The 19,206-nt window shown below is 36.2% G+C and overlaps 2 protein-coding genes across 8 annotated transcripts in view; both read right to left on the minus strand.

Moving 5' to 3' along the window:
- LOC141447530 (lachesin-like) overlaps positions 1–19,206 on the minus strand; it is an 860,405-nt gene that overhangs the window by 277,758 nt on the left and 563,441 nt on the right. The gene's annotated exons all lie outside the window — the stretch shown is intronic.
- Positions 12,517–17,550, minus strand: LOC141447527 (uncharacterized). Its single transcript, XM_074115167.1, has 3 exons — positions 17,397–17,550; positions 15,243–15,710; positions 12,517–13,158 (listed from the first exon to the last, which is right to left on the minus strand). The coding sequence occupies exons 1-3, from the start codon at positions 17,401–17,403 to the stop codon at positions 12,770–12,772; spliced, it is 864 nt and encodes a 287-aa protein (XP_073971268.1). The 5' UTR covers positions 17,404–17,550; the 3' UTR covers positions 12,517–12,769.

The raw sequence follows: 19,206 nt of genomic DNA on the forward strand, positions 1-19,206 counted from the left end.
CGTCATCTTGGAGAATGGACACCATCACCAACAGACTTACTCTTGCAGCAATAGACAGACTTACAAAATTCTGCAGCAAACGGAAAATTTAGAATTAACCACGACAAGACAAACGCTATACTCTTCACCAAACGCAGACCCACTTTTAACCGACAAATCAGATATAATAATACTCTCATTCCGTGGTCTACTCACGTGATGTACTTAGGGCTAACTTTAGACAACAAACTGACTTTCACTACTCCACGTTCAGGACAAAGTAAACGCAGACAAACTGGACTAGTCAGACTATTATCTCCTCTTCTCTCACGTGACTCCAAAATGACTGTGACTAACAAAACTCCTCCTCTACAAAGTGGGTCATCAGGCCGATGTTGCTCTACACCTGCTTCGCCTGGAGCCTGGCTTGTAGTAGCAACATCAAGAAACTTCAGGATAACGCAAAACGAAGTTCTCAGACTCGCAACAGACTCTCTCCAATTGACTCACTCCACGGGAGACTGCGTCCATTGCCCCCCCCCCCCGCACACTCCTACGATCCAGAATCGTCTGCTCAAACTCCTTTCCATCCTAGACTGCCATCCCAATCCACTATACCGCGTTCACAGCCTCCTACAGATCCTCCTACAACACACAGATGCAGAAACTAAAACATATCCTACTCTAACTCTCTACACTAGCTGCAGGTTTTCCTCTCCTTTTTTCCCTGCATTCCAATCCTCCTCACCTAACTTTTCTCTTACTTTACTTAGTTAAGAAGGTTAAAATGTTTTTTATACATTTATACTTCTATATTTACTTTACGTATATTAATAAATATATATTCTATTCCATATTCTACATTATTGGAATACAATTATCCAGAAACGGAGAGAATCTTTTTGATGATTTCCGTCGAGCATTGCCCAAACAAAAAATCATCATAACGTTTTTTTTAGAACAAAAATTTAATTGAACAAACGAAAATTAAATTATTTTCTTTAACAACGGAAACGGCCGTGAGCTTAACTTGAGAAACCGGTCAAAAAAAAAAAAAAAATAATGATATAGATAGCCGTGGTACAGCAATATAGGGCTGTAGGTGCGCGGCATGGAAAGTGGGGGAAGTAGCAGAAGAAATAAAAGAGGAGATAAATCAGCTGAGCGGCAAGAAAGAGAGCGAATGATTTGTAAAATGTGTGCGTAAGGATACTGTATATGAACTGATGAAAGCTAGTGTGCGTTTGTTGTTGAAGCTGCGGTTGTTTTGGGGGGGTGGCAGTCAGAGAGGGGTTTAGCCCTTGGACCCAACTGTACCCGGGGTCCAGGGTGAATAATGTGTTGTTATCTTTGGGAACAGTATTTCCTTTTTGTCGACGGGATAGTACAAGCGGTAGTTTTTTTCTCTCTCTCTCTCTCTTTCTTTCGACTAAACCCTAAACCCAGAACCCACCAGAAAGCCTGCCTCTATATGTATGTATGTCTGTAGGTTGTGAGACTTTTGCAAGCTGATCCTTCTGGTCTTGGTCGTCCCAATTGTTGAGACTCGCGAAGGTTTTTTTTCCCCCTCTCGCAGCAAGGAAGACAAACTTACCCCTTCCCCGCTCCAATGGCTATTTCCCCTATGTTACCCCACAAACAAATACACATTTTCCACAGAATTTTTCTTCTTGTTCCCAATTTTATTTCCGTAAGCAAAAGCTATAGCTTCTCCTTTTCTTAAGAAATAAAGAAAACAAAAAAAAAATGTATGGATACTTATTAATTTCCCACTAAACTGGGACAATTGATCTTTTGTTTTTCTTTCCTGGTAATTTTTTGACAGGGTATTCTGGCCCTCCTTACAAAAAAAAAAAAAGAAAAAAGAAGTTACAATAGACTACAATGGCAGACTAAGATAAGCGCCTCATAAAACCATAAAAAGCTAATTTATGATGAAAGCTATCTAACCGTCTGTCTATACAATGAGCTTCACTTTCCTAGATAATTTCCAGGACCACAGAACTTAAGGTAAAGCGAATATGCATCTTATAGCATGCCCACTACTCTTCTTCTTTCTTTTCCTTCCATTTTTAGAGGTCCAGAACTGTTCCCAGTTATTTTGTCTTAGCCAGGAATTACTTTTTTTTTCTCTCTCTCTCTCTTCATTAAAGTTTATTTAATTCCTATTAATCCGAAGAGCCCTAACTGTTTTCGCAGGTTAAAGCTCTTCGTAGAGTGCTCAAGTAGTTCGAGTGTAATGAGGTCTTCGCCAGTAGGTATTAGATGATCCTATTTCAGAGGTAGCCAAAGTGATCTACACAGACTCCCAGGGGGCTATTTAACAAAAGTAGGGGGGCGATTTGAGCCAGGGGGTCGATTGGGGGGTCTTATTTATAATTACTTATTATTTAATAAATATTAAGGTTTTTTTTTTAATTTGTTTATTTATTTTGCAACTGTATGCAGTACAATAGGCAAAAGAGATGAGTGATAAGGGATGGCACAAATACACATGCACGCACATATATATCCATACATATACGCGCACATGCACGTGCGCCAAAAGGCGTGAGTGGAGTGAACGACGATCATCCATTGATGGAAGCCGTTAGTTCGCCAGATTGGCAAGCTTACACAGCAACCATCCTAGGAGGTAGGCATTATGTGTTGAGATGGTCGCGTGGCCACCGCCGCTTTAGTCTGCGTTGAGGATTAGAAGGAAGTGTTGTGGTAGACATGTTGTGGATCAGAGGGTTGTAGTGACTGTGTAGATTTGAATGGAGTTTTTTAAGGTATTTAAATTCTTCAACATTCAAGATATTTTTCATAAAACTATTTGTTACACAATGTAAAATTACTTTAATAAATGTTTAAAATCATAAAATAAATGTACGAACACAGTAACTAATAGTTTTATTTTTACTTAACTGAAAATTATTTTTATGGGGGTCTGTTGGAGATTTCGAAAAATTATATAAGGGGTCCATGATCAAAAACGTTTGGCGCCCCTTGTCCAATTGTAAAATGTGCCTTCGGGATTGCAAGAGCACTTTAGAATGAATCTTTAAGGATGATTGAAATAAGTTTTAAATTGATTGATTTCTCAACTTCGCTGCTTTACATCATCTGGTGGAGAACCTTTTTAAGTTTATCGCCGCTTTTTCTTTCAATATTTAGCGGAGCAAAAAATAATCCTTGCTTAATGATAGAAAATTCAATGTTCAATCATTTCCGGCTTCCTTTTCCATTCAACCAAACAACCCCGCCCCCAAAATAAAAGGATTCTCCCCACTTCCTAATTTTCTCTTCATTTCCTTCAGCACAATGTTCTCCACAGCCAACAGTTCTAGTGGAAAGCTTTGAATTTAAAACAAACTTGCAAGGCCGACAGAAATGGAAGGGTATCAGTCTGTAAAAGGAGCGGTACGTCTCTATATGAATGATAGACGGCCTCCGACCCAGGAGCCAGCACTCTGCCTCCCCAGAATCACATTATCGAGTTGTCACATTAGCGAACCACACATATGTACATATATGTAACCGCCAATTACACTGAGGTCACATTTGTGGGCGAGACTCGAGTGAAATGTTAATATTTCTTTGCTGTCACATAATCCAGGGATGGCCCTATTAACACCTATTTCTATCTTTTTATTTGTTATTTATCTTAAATGATATCTGCATCATTATCTTTTAATTTTACATTCTTTGGCTCCTGGTAAAGAAGGAGAGGAGTAAGGTCAGCATTTCAAGGAGTAAGATTAAGATTACGGAAGCGGGACGGGACGCAATCACAAGAGGCTTATTGTGGCAGCCCCTTTTTTGGATCTAGTAGACGAAAAAAGTAAAAGTAAGTAAAGTAATCGCCTATTTTTTTCAGGCGGGGCTTTACGTCCAACTACCAATTAGGTGTCGTGGACGGAGGCGACTAGCAAACATACTTTACTGTAAATTTCTCATATTAACCATTAAATAAAATCCAAGACCTAGACCAGGGGAATTGAACCCACTATACCAACAATACATCTAAGCTTTGCGGGTCTAGCCTATTACCGCCTAACATACTTTACTATAAACTTTTATTAACCATTAAATAAAATCCAAGACCTAGATCAGGGGAATCGAGCCCACTAAACCAACAATACATCTTAGCTATGCGGGTCTAGCCTATAACCGCCTAACATACTTTACTATAAATTTCTTTTATTAATCCATTAAATAAAATCTAAGGCCTAAGACCGGGAATCGAACCCAGTACCACAATACATATTATCTTCGCAGGTCTACTAGTAGGACGAAACCTCCCCTACCTAAAAAGGTTGAGGGCTTTCCCTACTAGTTCCTTTTGCACTACTATCTCCTTTGGTCCTCAAAGTATCAAAAAGTTTTTTCCTAGGGCAACAAGTGAAAGGCCGTTTCCTCCTCTTCCTCTGACACAATCTGCACAACTCTTCCAAGCTAATAAGCCCCCTCCCCACCACTTTGAACAGATGCTTCCTAAACCCTTTACCAAGTCCTGGTGGAATAGTCCACTAATCAGGAGTAATCTGGATTTCTGTCCAAAGCACTGAGTGAGTCTCTTTGGTTCTTTGTTTAAAAAATGCCAAGGCATCAATCATACTCTTACTGTGTTTGTCCCACCCCCCCCAGGACACATCACCCAGTTCTTTTCATGCTCTCTTTCCAGATCCAGTCCCTGAGAGCCGCATGAACTGGATCCTTGGTGATCCCCAGGACAGGTTCCGGGCCAATGAAAGGAGTTTTGGCTCTAATTACTGGCCATGATTTGAAAGAATAAGTTGTAGTTAACTAACACTCTGTTTTGGTACTTTTTTTTTTTATGATTTAATGAAATATAGAAGGGATTTAGGAGGAAAACTCCCTATGGGGAAAAACCATCAACAAATACACAAGATATAAGATATAGATTTAATATTGCAGACGGAAAAGAGCCAACTAGAGACTGACTAAAGATGATGGCTGCAAAAAGGAATTGCAAAGGTGTGTGTGTGTGTTGTCTGCAAATATTCCTTTACTGATAGTATTTTCTTTTTTTTTTTAGTGATTTAAGGCGCGTCAACATCTAAGGTTATTGGCGCCCCCGGAGCTTTTTTCAGTGCCTCCGGACAGTGTTCTCTCGTTACAGACAACACTGATATCATCACCGGGACAGTGAGCTGTAAGAAGCTCCTACCTAGGAAGAGAAAATCTAAGGGTCAGCAGCTGGATTCGAACTCGGACTATTGAACCTTCAGGTACTACGGTTTTCAGCCAAATTCCAATAATATGGGAGTTCGTCTTAAAAAGATTTTTCCGACTTTTCCTCGCAAAAAGGCTGTCGAACGTTTTTCTTTAAATCTTCGTCTTCTACAACAATGTTCTTAAATTTACCTTACCTATCACTTTTATTTAAAAAGTTTTTCCGGGAAAACAACTTCTAAGTACACCTCTGTGTGCCACTACAGAACAAAAATAATAGTTCCACTATAAATGCGAGTAAAGTATTTTTACACTCTTGTTAAATTGCCATGCTGCGCACATTTGTCTATCCTACGAGTGTATAAAAAATTATATTAATTTTAAATATTTTGAATAATAGAATAAAACTGCATTATATTATTTGTATACATATTTTTACTTGAATACAAATACTAATGAACGTAGTGAGAATACATAGCCTCTATTTGAATTGCGTTATGAATTATTATTAATGAAGTGAGGTGGAAAATTGAAATACAGTTACCCCATTTACGTCACTATGTCTGTTTGTCTGGCTGCTATGACGTTGTAGAGGAATAAGGGTTATTATAGGGGGGAGAGACACACACACACACACACAGATTGAAGAGGAGGCGGCGGGTTGTATTTTACAAAAGAGACAGCGCCAAGGTAGGTGAGAGGCATTAGCCGCACCGTATGGGAGGGGCCTATCTCGCTCCGTCATGAACATTTTACAATATATATATGTGTGTGCCGTACAGTTGACAGACCTACAAACCGACATGTACGGGGTTATGCCTTGACATACATGAACAAAGCCTAGTGTAGAGGGCCTAGAGTATCGCGCATTACCTTCCAATGCTGCTGACGTCACATACAAAAACACGTATATAATATCGTTTACATACACATATACGAGTACAGATATATAACAGAGACTTACGAGCTGTAAATCCAACCGGCTCTCCATATTTGATAAGTAAGGAACGGATTTTTATGTATTTAAAAATGCCAAATATTTAATTAAAATATGCATTTATTTTCGTCAATTATGTGGAAAATATGTGATTTTCTTAAAATATTTTCTGGAATATTTAAGTAAAATGGACTTCTTTTTTTTATGAAAATCGTGAAATGGTGGAATGATTGCATTTTTCGAGAACCTCACAGTTCAAAAGGAATGGCTTTGAATCCACATCAGCATCACTGTCAAGTTTTCCAATAACTGCATTGGCAATATACCTGCCCTCAACGTCAGTGGTTTCATCAATTGACGCCCAAATCGGTCCATCTTTGATATGTTCTCGAATTTTGGTTAGTGTATCTTTATAGATATCTTCCAGGTAGTTTTTCCTCAGAGCGCTCTCGTCAGGCATTTTTTTCCCAATATAGGTCTCTAAGAATCCTTTGAAATGAGGATTTTTAAGTTTGTGGAAAGGGATATCTGCTCTAACCAAAGCCCGACACAGATCTGTACTCAGAGTAGACTTACTTGATGATGGAGATGTAAGGAAGGCTTGAAAGGACGTCCTCTCTTTCTTTCTATTTTTATTCTCTATGTGCGATCCGGTGGCAATATGTTGGGTGACTTGGGAACGTTGAGAGCAAGAAACGCGCTTGTCACAAGCTGTGCAGTACAAAATTTCTCCATCACTTCGAAAAAGTTCTGCTGGAAACTCGCGAAGATATTTAGCAACCAGTTGTTTGTTTGAGGCCGATGTTCGTGGCATTTCACCCAAAAAAGAATACACTAAGTGACCGAACGAAATGAATTGGACACTTCAACGAACGAGCTGAAAGAACAGACAACGTCAGACAACTTCAAAGAACTAACAAGTGCCCGTCACTGTTTAGCAGCATTCTGTATAAATTACAATAACCATTGTACCCACTGTGATTCACAGCCCTACAGTCTGTGGTTCACAGTTCCTGTCAACCACCTCCCAATTATGAAAATATGCCCAAAATGAAAAATATGAAAAAATATGTACATATTTTGATTAAATATGTAGAAATATTTATTTATTTTAATCAAATATGTATAAATATGCGATAACATCCAAATATGTGGAAATATGTGAAATAAAAGTAGACTCAAACGGCTTAAAAAGTGTCAGTATGAATACTTCTAGTTGAAAAACGTCTGTAAATTGCCTAGAAAAAAATATGTAAATACATACGAATCCGTTCCCTAGTGATAAGACTTGAAGACCTTTTCAGGTCAAACAGTTGAACTAACCCTCGTACTTCTTCGGTTAAGTTCGGACATCCGTCCGTCACCATTTCCAAAGACAGAATTGTTTTCATTTTATATCTCGCCAAGTATTTACAAACAGCAAGTACTTTTAACCATAACAGCATTCACACCTGAATAACAAACGTTGGTCTCATTCTTTCCTCCAAACCACCCAAAAGAACTAACCCCCCCAAAAAAGGCTAGCCTTCTTGAGGATACCATCCCTTTAAATCCACAAACCCAGATGGTTTTGTCCCCCAAAGTGGTCACACACACTCACTCCCAAGAAAATAAAAGGAAAAGAAATAACCATTCCCTTTTTTTTCACTCTCCTTTCTAAAGGAAAGCTAAAAGAAAAACCTAGTTTTTCCCAATGTTTTCATGCCCTACATAAATAACAAAAACAAACACAGACCTCCTCCTTCTTCTTCAAGCAAAGGAAAATCATGCTCTTCCCCCAGTATTTAGCTGTAGACACAATAATTTCTATTTATTCTCAAGGAGTAGTTACGAGTGAGGATGTGGTTTTTAGATGAAATTCATAAAAAAATTTTAGGATTAAAGACTATGACAGTTCAGAGAGAGCAGAAGTTTCTGGAGTACAGCCGGCAGAAGAGAGAATCCTGTTGTAAAAAAAGAATTGAGATGGAATTTAGGATTTGAAGAAAACATTTCAGAATCTTGAGCCGCCACACAATTACCGAGTGGTTAGTGGCGAGGCTCGCAAAGCTAATTGTGGTGCTGGGCTTAATTACCAGTCTAGGCCTTACGATTTGGTTAATAAGAGAATCTGTAGCTACGAGTAAGTATGTTCAATTTTTTTTGACGTACGCCTCTCAGACATGGACAATGCCCAGAGTCGATGAGGGCAGGATTCTGATCTTTGAAAGAAAAAAAAAAATCCTTCGAAGGATTTTCGATCCTGTGCGGAGAAGGAGAGGAAATAGGGAGCTATATCAACTTTTCGGAGAGGTGGATGTGGTACGTGTGATAAGGTTGGGAAGACTGAGCTGAACGGGGCATGTTGTGAGTATGGATGGCGGCGAATCGATTCCCAAGTAGGTAGGCAGACCAAAGTTGAGATGGGAGGATGGTGTCATCAGTGACGCAAGAAACCTGTTAAAGGTGACAAAATTGGAAAGCGGCTGCAAATGACCGGGAACTCATTGGAATGGACTCATTGGGGAGGCTAGGACCCACCAAGGGTTGTAACGCCAATTAGATAGATAGAAGTACGAGTATGTACAATAGTTGGGACTCCGTCCATGAGACCTAATTTGTGGTACTTGGACATAAAACCTGCCCGAAAATCAGGCATTACTTTTAAGTGTTCCTTTTTGAAAAGAGAAATCAAACTTAATGGTATCGGAGTTGATGCAGAATAAAGATGTCGCCTTCCTTGAAGTGAATATAACCACCCTATAATATATTCATATGAAGCACTAAAGTGCTTAAAAAGCACAAGTTAAACCCAAACTTTAAAAAAATAATAAAAATTAACTTTTAGTTGTCTATTATCATATTCCCTGCAACATTCATTACATTTTATTATTTTTGTAGATTGTGAATAACAAATAAATTCAAAAAAAATTTAATTAAATTTTTAATTTTTAATTAATTTAAAAATTAAAAACTTTTAATTTTTGAACACTGCTTATATTCCACAAATTTTTGATAGAATAACTTTATTGTAGATATATAAAATTTAATTTTTCCCCCCTTACATTAATTAAAATTTGGTAAAAGAGTGAGAGGATATATGACGTAATAAAGCTTCCACGTCAGTGAAAATTTGTAAAATGGAATAATTCCCCTGTAACTTAGGTAGGGATATGTCCTAATGAGGTCCCTATTCTAAAATTACTTCAACACGACAGCTAACTTCTACCATCTCAATAATTCAACAATTATAACGTAGACGGAATGACAGTGCCACCTAGAGATAAGATATAAAAGTCATATAATTTTAACTGGAAAATATTACGACCCTCGTACGATGACAACTGTCAGATCAGAGTGAGCGTGTCAATTTACACGGGGGATTACTACCAATTTTGACGATAACTAATTTCCTGAAAGGCCACTGGATAATATGCTGCCCTGGTTATGAATTTACACAGAGCGGAAATCAATTTTTCACTGGGAAATTTATATAAAGGGCATCACTGTAAGGTGAGAGGTGGGTGGTCTCCATTTTAGGCTTCTCTCTAAAGGGTCGCTTTCAAGGGAGATGTACGGTTCAACCACCCTATAATGTATTCATATGAATTAAATGTGAAAATCAAATTCCAAATTCAAGGGAGGAAAAAAAGCGCCCCTTATATGTATGGGTTTAACGTTTTTGTAACGATTATTTCGAAAACGGTATTAACGATTTCTAAAAAAAAAAAACAAAAAAATGTTTAGATGCACGTAGTTAATAGAGCATTGCCTAATCGGATGCAGCCCATAAAGGAAGCTATATGCAGATCGAATACTCTTAACCATTGTTCCCCGTCCAGTCAATGTACTGCGAAATAGCAACGGAAGTGAAGTCGAACTCTCTACACCAAACTAATCTACCTCTGACGATGAATGAAATTCCGAGACCGATCAGGGATACAATCAGGGCAGGATTTAGATAAAAAGAGGCCCTAGGCTATTCCACTTATAAGGGGCCCTTTCACCTCCCATTTTTAAATTTGTAAATTATATGAGAGATAATAAAATACATCACTACTGTGATATATATCAATATGTTAAATGTTAATATATAATATGTTATGTTTTTAGAATAGTGTAATTTTAATTTTGCTAACAATTTGAATGTAGGCCCCTCTTGATCTTGAGGCCCTAGGCTGAAGCCTGGTTAGCCTACCTATAGGAAAATCCGGCCCTGGATACAATAAAATTATTAACGATCACCTTTAGTAACGTTAAAATAAAATTAATGTTAGTACAGTCGAACTCTCTCAATAACGGACACTGGCGGGGGAAAGCAAAGTGGCCGCTATTTGGAGGTGGTCGTTAGAAGGAGGTAGACAAGTTTCATAATGGAAAAATATGGATTTTTTTTTCCAAACATCTATTTAAAAATTGTTTATTATTAATAGATTTAAAAACGTACATAATTGTATAATTATTGCAGCTATATGAGATGCATCAAATTTTTCTTAATTATCCAATAAAATTGATCAAAAAACTACATACCTATTATTCACTTATTTAATAATTTTTATAATAATCATCACATTTATTCATAACAATAATAATGTATATCTTTCGGCAAGCTCAATTTGGTTTTTGCAAAATCTTCCAACACATTTATTTTCTCTACTAGAGTTAACCACTTCCGTTTGAGAGACAAAATATCGGAAAAAATAATATTGTTCGTCCAGTTATATTGAAAAATGATTAAAATGGTACAAGATGTATGGAGCTTATTAGGAAACTTTAGGAAAAATCAAGAAAAAAAGAAAAACTTGAGAGGGGTGAGAGATAAAATTACTTTTTATCATCGCGTAAAAACGAACTTTTTTAATAATAAGGTGGTCGTTGGTGGGAGGTGAAACATTGAATCTGTTCCCCAAAATGAATGTCCGCGTGGTCGTTATGTTGAGTGTCCGTTAGACGGAGGAGGTTCTTTTATATAGAAAGTGTATAGAGGTAAAACGGGAAAATCCAAAAACTGGTCCGTAAATGGAGGTGGTCGCTAGTGAGAGTGCCCCTGTAAAGGGAGGCTCGACTGTATAAGAAATACTTGTAGATTACTGTATAAATGTTCATGCAACGTTGTTGCCAATAGGTTAACGTTAATACTAGTATAATAAATAAAATTGTAAAATTAACATTATACATTCAAAGAAAAATAGTTAACAAAGATTTCTGCATACTCCCTAATCTCCCTAATAAAAACTATTGCTGGGTAAGGATCAGCGAAGAAGTTGGCAGAATAGCGTGCTCTCGAGATTATACAGAGTTCATGTTTAATAGATATACCCAGAGTTCCGGAACTTCCTTCTCATTCTAAATTGGACAAGACTTTAGCTGGTAAGTTATGTATCGTATTATTAAGACCGCTGAAAAGCTAAAATAGGAAATATGAATCTACCTGTAACTCACAAGAAGTTCAAATCCAAATAGCCAAACAAAATCAGTTGAATAGGAAATGGAGGAAGAGGAAATGATAGTGAATTTCACAAGAACTGCCAGGAAGTAGTGATTCCAACTAGATAATGGCATTTCCTTTGTTTGCTTCTATGTTTATTTCGAAAAATTCCATCGTGGGGGAAGGTCGCCCACTATCTCTTCTGTTCCTTATTTGCAAAGTTAATTTGTTGGATATCCCTTTAGGCCAAGGATGAGCAACACGCGGCCCGCGGAATTCGTTTTTCTGCTCTTTTCTTGTTTGTTTTTATCTTGCATTAAAGTTTGTATATGAAATCTTTACTTTTTTTTTAATTTTATATTTTTTTATTCTAATATTTATTATAAATAAAGTTTCGTAAATTATTAATAAGAGTGCGGCCCGCCAAAAAAAATTAAAATTGATATTGGCCCATTGATTAAAAAGGTTGCTCACCCCTGCTTTATTTAGGCTATGACCTATTATGGACCTAATTGAACCTTTTAATTGTAGGCCTTTATTTGAAAATTTAATTATTAAAACTAGGGTACAAAAAAATTAAAACCATTTTGATTAACATGTTACTAATTAAGTACTGCTATACCCAAATTTACAATATCCGTTTTACAACAGTCCTCTGAAGCAGAAAACGTAGATTCTTGAAAATGGTTCGAATTTAGTCGTGTTATCTAAACACAATATCTCTACAATTAAAAAATTACCTTAAAAAATTGACTCCTGTTTTGTCATAAGTAAATTCAACTTTTTTTAAAAAAAAAGAAAAACAGAGTCAGCTGATTTTTCCTTAAATTAGGAAATCTTGCAATAAATTAAAATCCCAATTAGAAAATTAACACGATAATAATACTTCCCACTAAACCTAAACCGGAAGGGTCACTAATTACATATTCGAGCAATTACAGCTAAATAAATATAATCAAAATTAATTAATACAAAATATTTATTCATTATAATACAAGAAAAAATGATAAGTTTAAATTGGAATTAAAAGTAGTTAAAAAGTTTTAAAAGGCGAATAAAGTGTAAAATTTAAATTGTATGGAAATTTATTTAATTATAGTTAATTTTCTTCAATGTTGAAGAGGGAAAATGGACCAGCAAGAAAATTAATTTTCCAACTGGCTTTTCTGCTTTTCCCCTCTCTTACTCTGTGTGTGTGTGCCACTCTCATTCCCTCTTACAAATCTCAGCTTCCAACTCTTTTCAAAAGAGCTTTTTCTCTGCTCTCATTGAAACAGTACACTTGTTGATGGTTGGTACAAATGGATTCTGGTTTTGTGCGATCTTAATGAACTTAACGTTGTATTTCTATAATTGCACAAATTGCAAGTAAATGGACGATTCTCTTTATGCGTTTTCAAATGATAGGATAATGCACTGGCATTTCTAGTCGCATAACCGCATGTTTTACAGACAAACGGACGTTCGCCGGTATGTATTCTCATATGTTCGTCTAGTTTTTTCAGCGTACTAGTACGATGATTGCATCTATTGCATGTATAAGGTTTAGAATTGAATATGTCAATTGGTACAAAATTTGGTGCAATTATGTGGCCAGTCCGTTGAGTTTTTGGATTTTTTTGAGGCTTTTCAAATTGCATCAATCTTAGAATTCCTAAAAAGAAAATTGTATTAAATGAAGATCTTTTTTTTCCCTGAAATAACCTTCAATTAATTCTGTTGATGATTTTTTTGTTTTGTGTGTGAGGGAAGAAAACTAACTCTACGTCATTCCCTTTAGGCCCCCAATTAAAACCGGAAAAGACTTAGTCTAGGATGTAGCTACCTAAGATTGAATGAAACAAAGACCTAAAGGAGAACTAGCCTGCACTTTCAGGAGTAAGCCAACAAAAACAACAGTATCAGACGCTGCTGCTTCACATATCGAGATTGACGCTCAATCCCTACACATCTCCATCTTTTGGCTAAGGGTATCCAGATATTTCTAGGACTGCTGGCCCCCCCTCTCTTTTCCCAGCTATTCCCGGGCTTAAGGCGTTCAGGATACAATCAGCATGTCAGATGGTGGAGGAGGATGTAATTTTAATCTCTCTGGAAAAGGAAGTTAAGGCTTTAAGGAAGTGATCACATCCCATTTTGCCATGTTTCCTTCACTTGTCTGAATGGTCACCGTTCTACGTACACAATAATCCCTTCCTGGGGGAATTGCGGGAAAGAGTCTGGCGCCCAGGAAATGATTTTCCACAAATCGCCGGCTCTCTGATTCCTCTAAAATGCTTGGGCAGTTGGTTTTCTTCGACATGAGAGACAGAGAGAGAGACCAGAGGAAATCATGCTAATTGGTAAAATGACCCTCTTAAGGGGGGGCAGAGCTCTTCACTTCTAGACCCTCAAGGTACAATAAGCGTCTTTGGCTGCAGTACCCTTGGGGGCATAGTTTCCACCTCCTCCGTTTTTCTATAAATGAAATAAAACTGCTCAACCCAAGCATTGTAATCGTGAATAATTTCTCTTAAGTTAAAAAAAACAACAATTTAACGTTACCGCCCAATGTAATCTCTCACACAGAACCAAACACTAATTGCAAATATAAACTTTGCAAGCAATAGCAAGGGCCCAAACATATTATTAACACTTTGCAAACAGTTCTTGCCTGTAATAAACTTTAATTTATAGAAGGAGAGAAACATGAATGTTTTCATTCCATCCCAGGGGATGTTGCTATAGAACGCTTGCAGGAAAGTGAAATCATCCTTAACCAAATATGCTGGTCGTGGTAATAGAATACATAAACAAAATGTTACTCTATTCAATTTGATTTTGTTGTTAGTTAATGCAATTAAATTTTTTTAACAGCCATTTAATGGCATGCAGTTTTCTTAATGATATTTCCCAATATTCATCATCTAAATAACTGTTTCCATTATCTTAGGATAATCATGAAGAATATCCCCGTAATAAGAATAAATAAATGTTTGATTACAACTCCTTTTTGTAAGGTTATAGTTTTGATTACATCAACTCCAAATTCATCCTGATTTCACCGACAAAAGAGCTACACTGAGAAACTCGGGATAAGCTGTTAATTGTTGGAATAGGATAAGGACTGATAGGAGAAGAAAAAGCAGCTTATTAAATAAAGATATAAGGGATAAATTGATTCCTGTCTACTTTCAAGGATTGCAGGAATAAATGGGGCTTTATCTACAGTAAAAATTTGTAGAATTTTCCGGTAATAAAATTGAAGCAAAAAAGAATTCATTTCATTGAATGGGCTTAGGTCAAAAAGAAATAGTGTATAATAGAAGAGGAACCCCCCCCCCCTTTCGGCAAAACTAAAACTTAAAAGAAATGGATCCACACAACCACAAAAATGTTGCTTATGCAATCAAACAAAATAGGCAGGTACATAAATTTATCCCTTTATCTGAAAGTGGTTTATCTAATCCTACAGGAACGTTTAGAGTCGGTAAAAAGTTGTACAAAGAAAGCGCCCATAAGACATCCACACTTCATTATTATAAATGATAACATCAAAAAAACTTAGAAAAACTAATGTTTGATCAAAGGGGAGCGGCTACCTTCAATAAGGAATTGGAGAAAGCTGGATTGCAATAAGCTTTTCTTTGAGTGCAGCAATTGAGGGATACAGGAACTTCCCCCACATATCCACATCAATCTACTGACTACAGCTTCCTTGGCCAACCACCACCACAAGAATTCATCAAAACCACTTACCACTAATTCCCACAGGATCTTTCACATTCAATGGAGTTTTTGGCAATAGAATCTCCGTCTGCAATTCAGGTTCATAAAACTCCTTATCCTCTTCTACAGAATTCTCTAACGTTTCAATAATCATCTTAGTACCAGCATCCTGAACTACTAGTGATTCATTTATCAGTTCATTTTTATGCACTTTTACATGTTCCTCAAAGTTTGTTGTATCTAACGTCTGATATCCACAACAACTGCATGTTAACCATGCACAAACTATGTAGTTCTCCTCCGTTGGATGATTTATTGTTGTTTTTCTTCTTTTTGTTATCGCCTTCGCATCAGTCTGTTTTGGCTGATTGATTGGTTGTTGTTGTAAGACCATAAATGGTTCTTGAATGATTGCTTCATCCAAAGGATTTCCCATAACTTTGATACGTCCTTGGCGTTGTGTTGCCAATAGGTTTATTGGTTTCTTGGCCAATGTTCCTAGAAATTATTTCTGTTAGTAGATAAATTTAGTTATTATTTTTTTCTTACTTAATTGGTAGATGAAAATATTGTTTATTGTGCCTAATTTTCAGTTTGAAAAAGGTAATTTACAGTATGTAAATGAACTACTAATAAACGAAAAATTGAACCTAGCTCAAATCTACGGTACGCGACTGTAACTGCGACCAAAATCACTCCTACGCAAGCACAGTTTTACTAAAATTAGGCCAAAGAAAATCATTTAACATTTGCAACTTACAATTTTTTGTAAAGTTAAGCTAAAACTATTTCTGTTTTCCTATAATAATAGAATTTCCTCATTCATTAGCTAGTTATTGGAAAATTTTCATGTTTTACTGTGTTTCAATTAAAATATACTGGTGGACAAAATTAGCGCATCACTCAGTTTTTGTTTAGTTAAAATTAAATAAATTATTTTCCGCTTTTGTTTTGGACGTACATCACTTGTCTAAAGCGATTTAAGGAGACAAGAGGTCATTCAAGAAGAGATGTACAGCAGAGAGAGAGAAACGATAGGTACATCCGGCACCTAGCTTTGCGAAACAGGAGTATAACGTGAAATGAGATAAAAAGTCTCATAAGGCAAGTATGAAATGTTTCCATCTCAAGCAGGACTGTTAGAAGAAGACTTAATGAAAGTAACCTTAGGAGCCCGACATCCTGCTCGTGGCCCTCTCCTTACCACAGTTCACAAAATGACCAGGCTTCAGTTTGCACGTGAACATGTGAGTTGGACTTAAGACAACTGGAAGAGAGTTCTCTTTACAGATTGAGGTAAGAGAAGGCCTAAATTCTCCAGATGGCCGTAGTTACAAATGGCTTATTTTTTTTTCAGCCAACAATATTTTGAAAGCCCAAAATTTGCACAAATTGGAAATAAAAAAAAAAAAAAAAAAAGGAAGGGATTAGCTATGAGGATAGCATACTGGACTCCCACGCGGAGGTCCCGGGTTCGAATCCAGCTGCTGACCCTTAGATTTTCTCTTCCTAGGAGCTTCTTACAGCTCACTGTCCGGTGATGGACAGTGTTGTCTGTAACGAGAGAACACTGTCCGGAGGCTGGCAGTGCACTGAAAAAAGCTCCGGGCGCCAATAACCTTAGATGTTGATGCGCCTTAAATCATAAAAAAAAAAAAATAAATAAAAAAAATAAGGGTGGTGCGTTAATTTTGTCCATCAGTGTAGAATAGCCATACAAGAGTTGCAAAACAACCGTCTCTAACAGCTTTAAAGCTTGGAACTTAAAACAAAGGCAAAAAAATAAGTCATTTAAGAGGATTACCCAAATCCAAAGGAGTCTAACTACTAAGCTTTGCCACATCATTAAACATAACAACTATGCTTAAACATATTCCACCTAATTTTTTCTTAATAAACATATGTTCTTAAAGATCTATCTGCTACTTGATATTGCACCATAAAAATGATCTTAGTCTCAAGTATTTAAAATATAATTTTATGGAATTACACAGAATTGAACAGCTGTTAAAATGAAAAGGGTAAAACAAGAATATGATCTGATTTTAAAAACAAACTTAGCCACACTTCACAATCGGCTACACCTAAATAATTAATGTTCCTAAAAAAATTTAAAACATGAACATTAAACTAAAGCAATAAAACATTGAACCAAGTATAAAATTAAAATAAATTGAAACTTACGATTCATTGTAAAATAATTAACTTTTTTTATAAAAATAAACTGCCTCCAGCAGAATTACTATCAAATAACACTTCACAAAAATACTAAACAATTAATAAAAAGACAAACATATGTTACAAATAGTTAAAACACTCATCAGCTGTAGAAAAATAACTGTTGCAATCGTCCATTATTTTCCAATAATACCAAATGATCTATGAACAAGTTAAATAACTGTTTGAAAATAATAAATAAAAATATATATTTTTCATCTTAAAAACTTTTAAAAATTAAATATTACCAAAAAAATTAATATTTCTTACAATTAATATAGTTCTTATTCCAAATAATATCAGACAGATTTCGCTGTGACCAGAAGAATTGGCAGCAATGATACCTCGATAAAATAATGGAATTTATACTTTTATATGACCTTTTTCTAAAATTTAACCAAAAAAAGTAAAACAGCCTAAAAATAGATACAGAAAACGATAAAAATAATTAATAACAGAGAGAATTAAAAGAAAATTACCTTTAAATTCATTTCTTATTTCTAAAAAGAACACAAAAAACAAGCCACCCAAAATTGTACAAACGATAAGGAAAATAATTTAAAAATCACAGAAAAAATTAAGAAAAATACCATTTCTAAAGGTTTTTTTCCGAAATAGTATTTAAAAACTAACTACCAGCGAGATTATAAGAGAATATGTGAGAGAGAAGGGTGATTAATCGTGGAAATTATAATACAATTTCCATTGCTGGATGCACTTTTCCACACTAGAACTTCCAAAAGAGGCCAACCATACTTGTACTAACTACCAGCGAGCTTGTAAGAGAATATGTGAGAGAGAAGGGTGATTAATCGTGGAAATTATAATACAATTTCCATTGCTGGATGCATTTTTCCACACTAGAACTTCCAAAAAAAAGCCAACCTTACTTGTACTAACCACTAGCGAGCTTGTAAGAGAATATGTGTGAGAGAAAAGTGATTAATCGTGGAAATTATAATACAATTTCCATTGCTGGATGCACTTTTCCACAATAGAACTTCCAAAAGAGGCCAACCTTACTTGTACTAACTACCAGTGATCTTGTAAGAGAATATGTGAGAGAGAAGGGTGATTAATCGTGGAAATTATAATACAATTTCCATTGCTGGATGCACTTTTCCACACTAGAACTTCCAAAAGAGGCCAACCTTACTTGTACTAACCACTAGCGAGCTTGTAAGAGAATATGTGTGAGAGAAGGGTGATTAATCGTGGAAATTATAATACAATTTCCATTGCTGGATGCACTTTTCCACACTAGAACTTCCAAAAGAGGCCAACCTTACTTGTACTAACCACTAGCGAGCTTGTAAGAGAATATGTGTGAGAGAAGGGTGATTAATCGTGGAAATTATAATACAATTTCCATTGCTGGATGCACTTTTCCACACTAGAACTTCCAAAAGAGGCCAACCTTACTTGTACTAACCACTAGCGAGCTTGTAAGAGAATATGTGAGAGAGAAGGGTGATTAATCGTGGAAATTATAATACAATTTCCATTGCTGGATGCATTTTTCCACACTAGAACTTCCAAAAGAGGCCAACCTTACTTGTACTAACCACTAGCGAGCTTGTAAGAGAATATGTGTGAGAGAAGGGTGATTAATCGTGGAAATTATAATACAATTTCCATTGCTGGATGCACTTTTCCACACTAGAACTTCCAAAAGAGGCCAACCATACTTGTACTAACCACTAGCGAGCTTGTAAGAGAATATGTGTGAGAGAAGGGTGATTAATCGTGGAAATTATAATACAATTTCCATTGCTGG

This window comes from Rhodnius prolixus, unplaced genomic scaffold (assembly GCF_049639745.1).
Source record: "Rhodnius prolixus isolate KJV_2025 unplaced genomic scaffold, Rpr scaffold_7, whole genome shotgun sequence".
Lineage (NCBI taxonomy): Eukaryota > Metazoa > Arthropoda > Insecta > Hemiptera > Reduviidae > Rhodnius > Rhodnius prolixus.

Excerpts from the sequence above, each read along its gene's own strand:
- LOC141447527 (XM_074115167.1), bottom strand. Across the intron at positions 13,159-15,242 it reads AGATCCTGTGGGAATTAGTG|GAATTCTAAGATTGATGCAA; the intron begins GTAAGTGGTTTT and ends TTTTCTTTTTAG.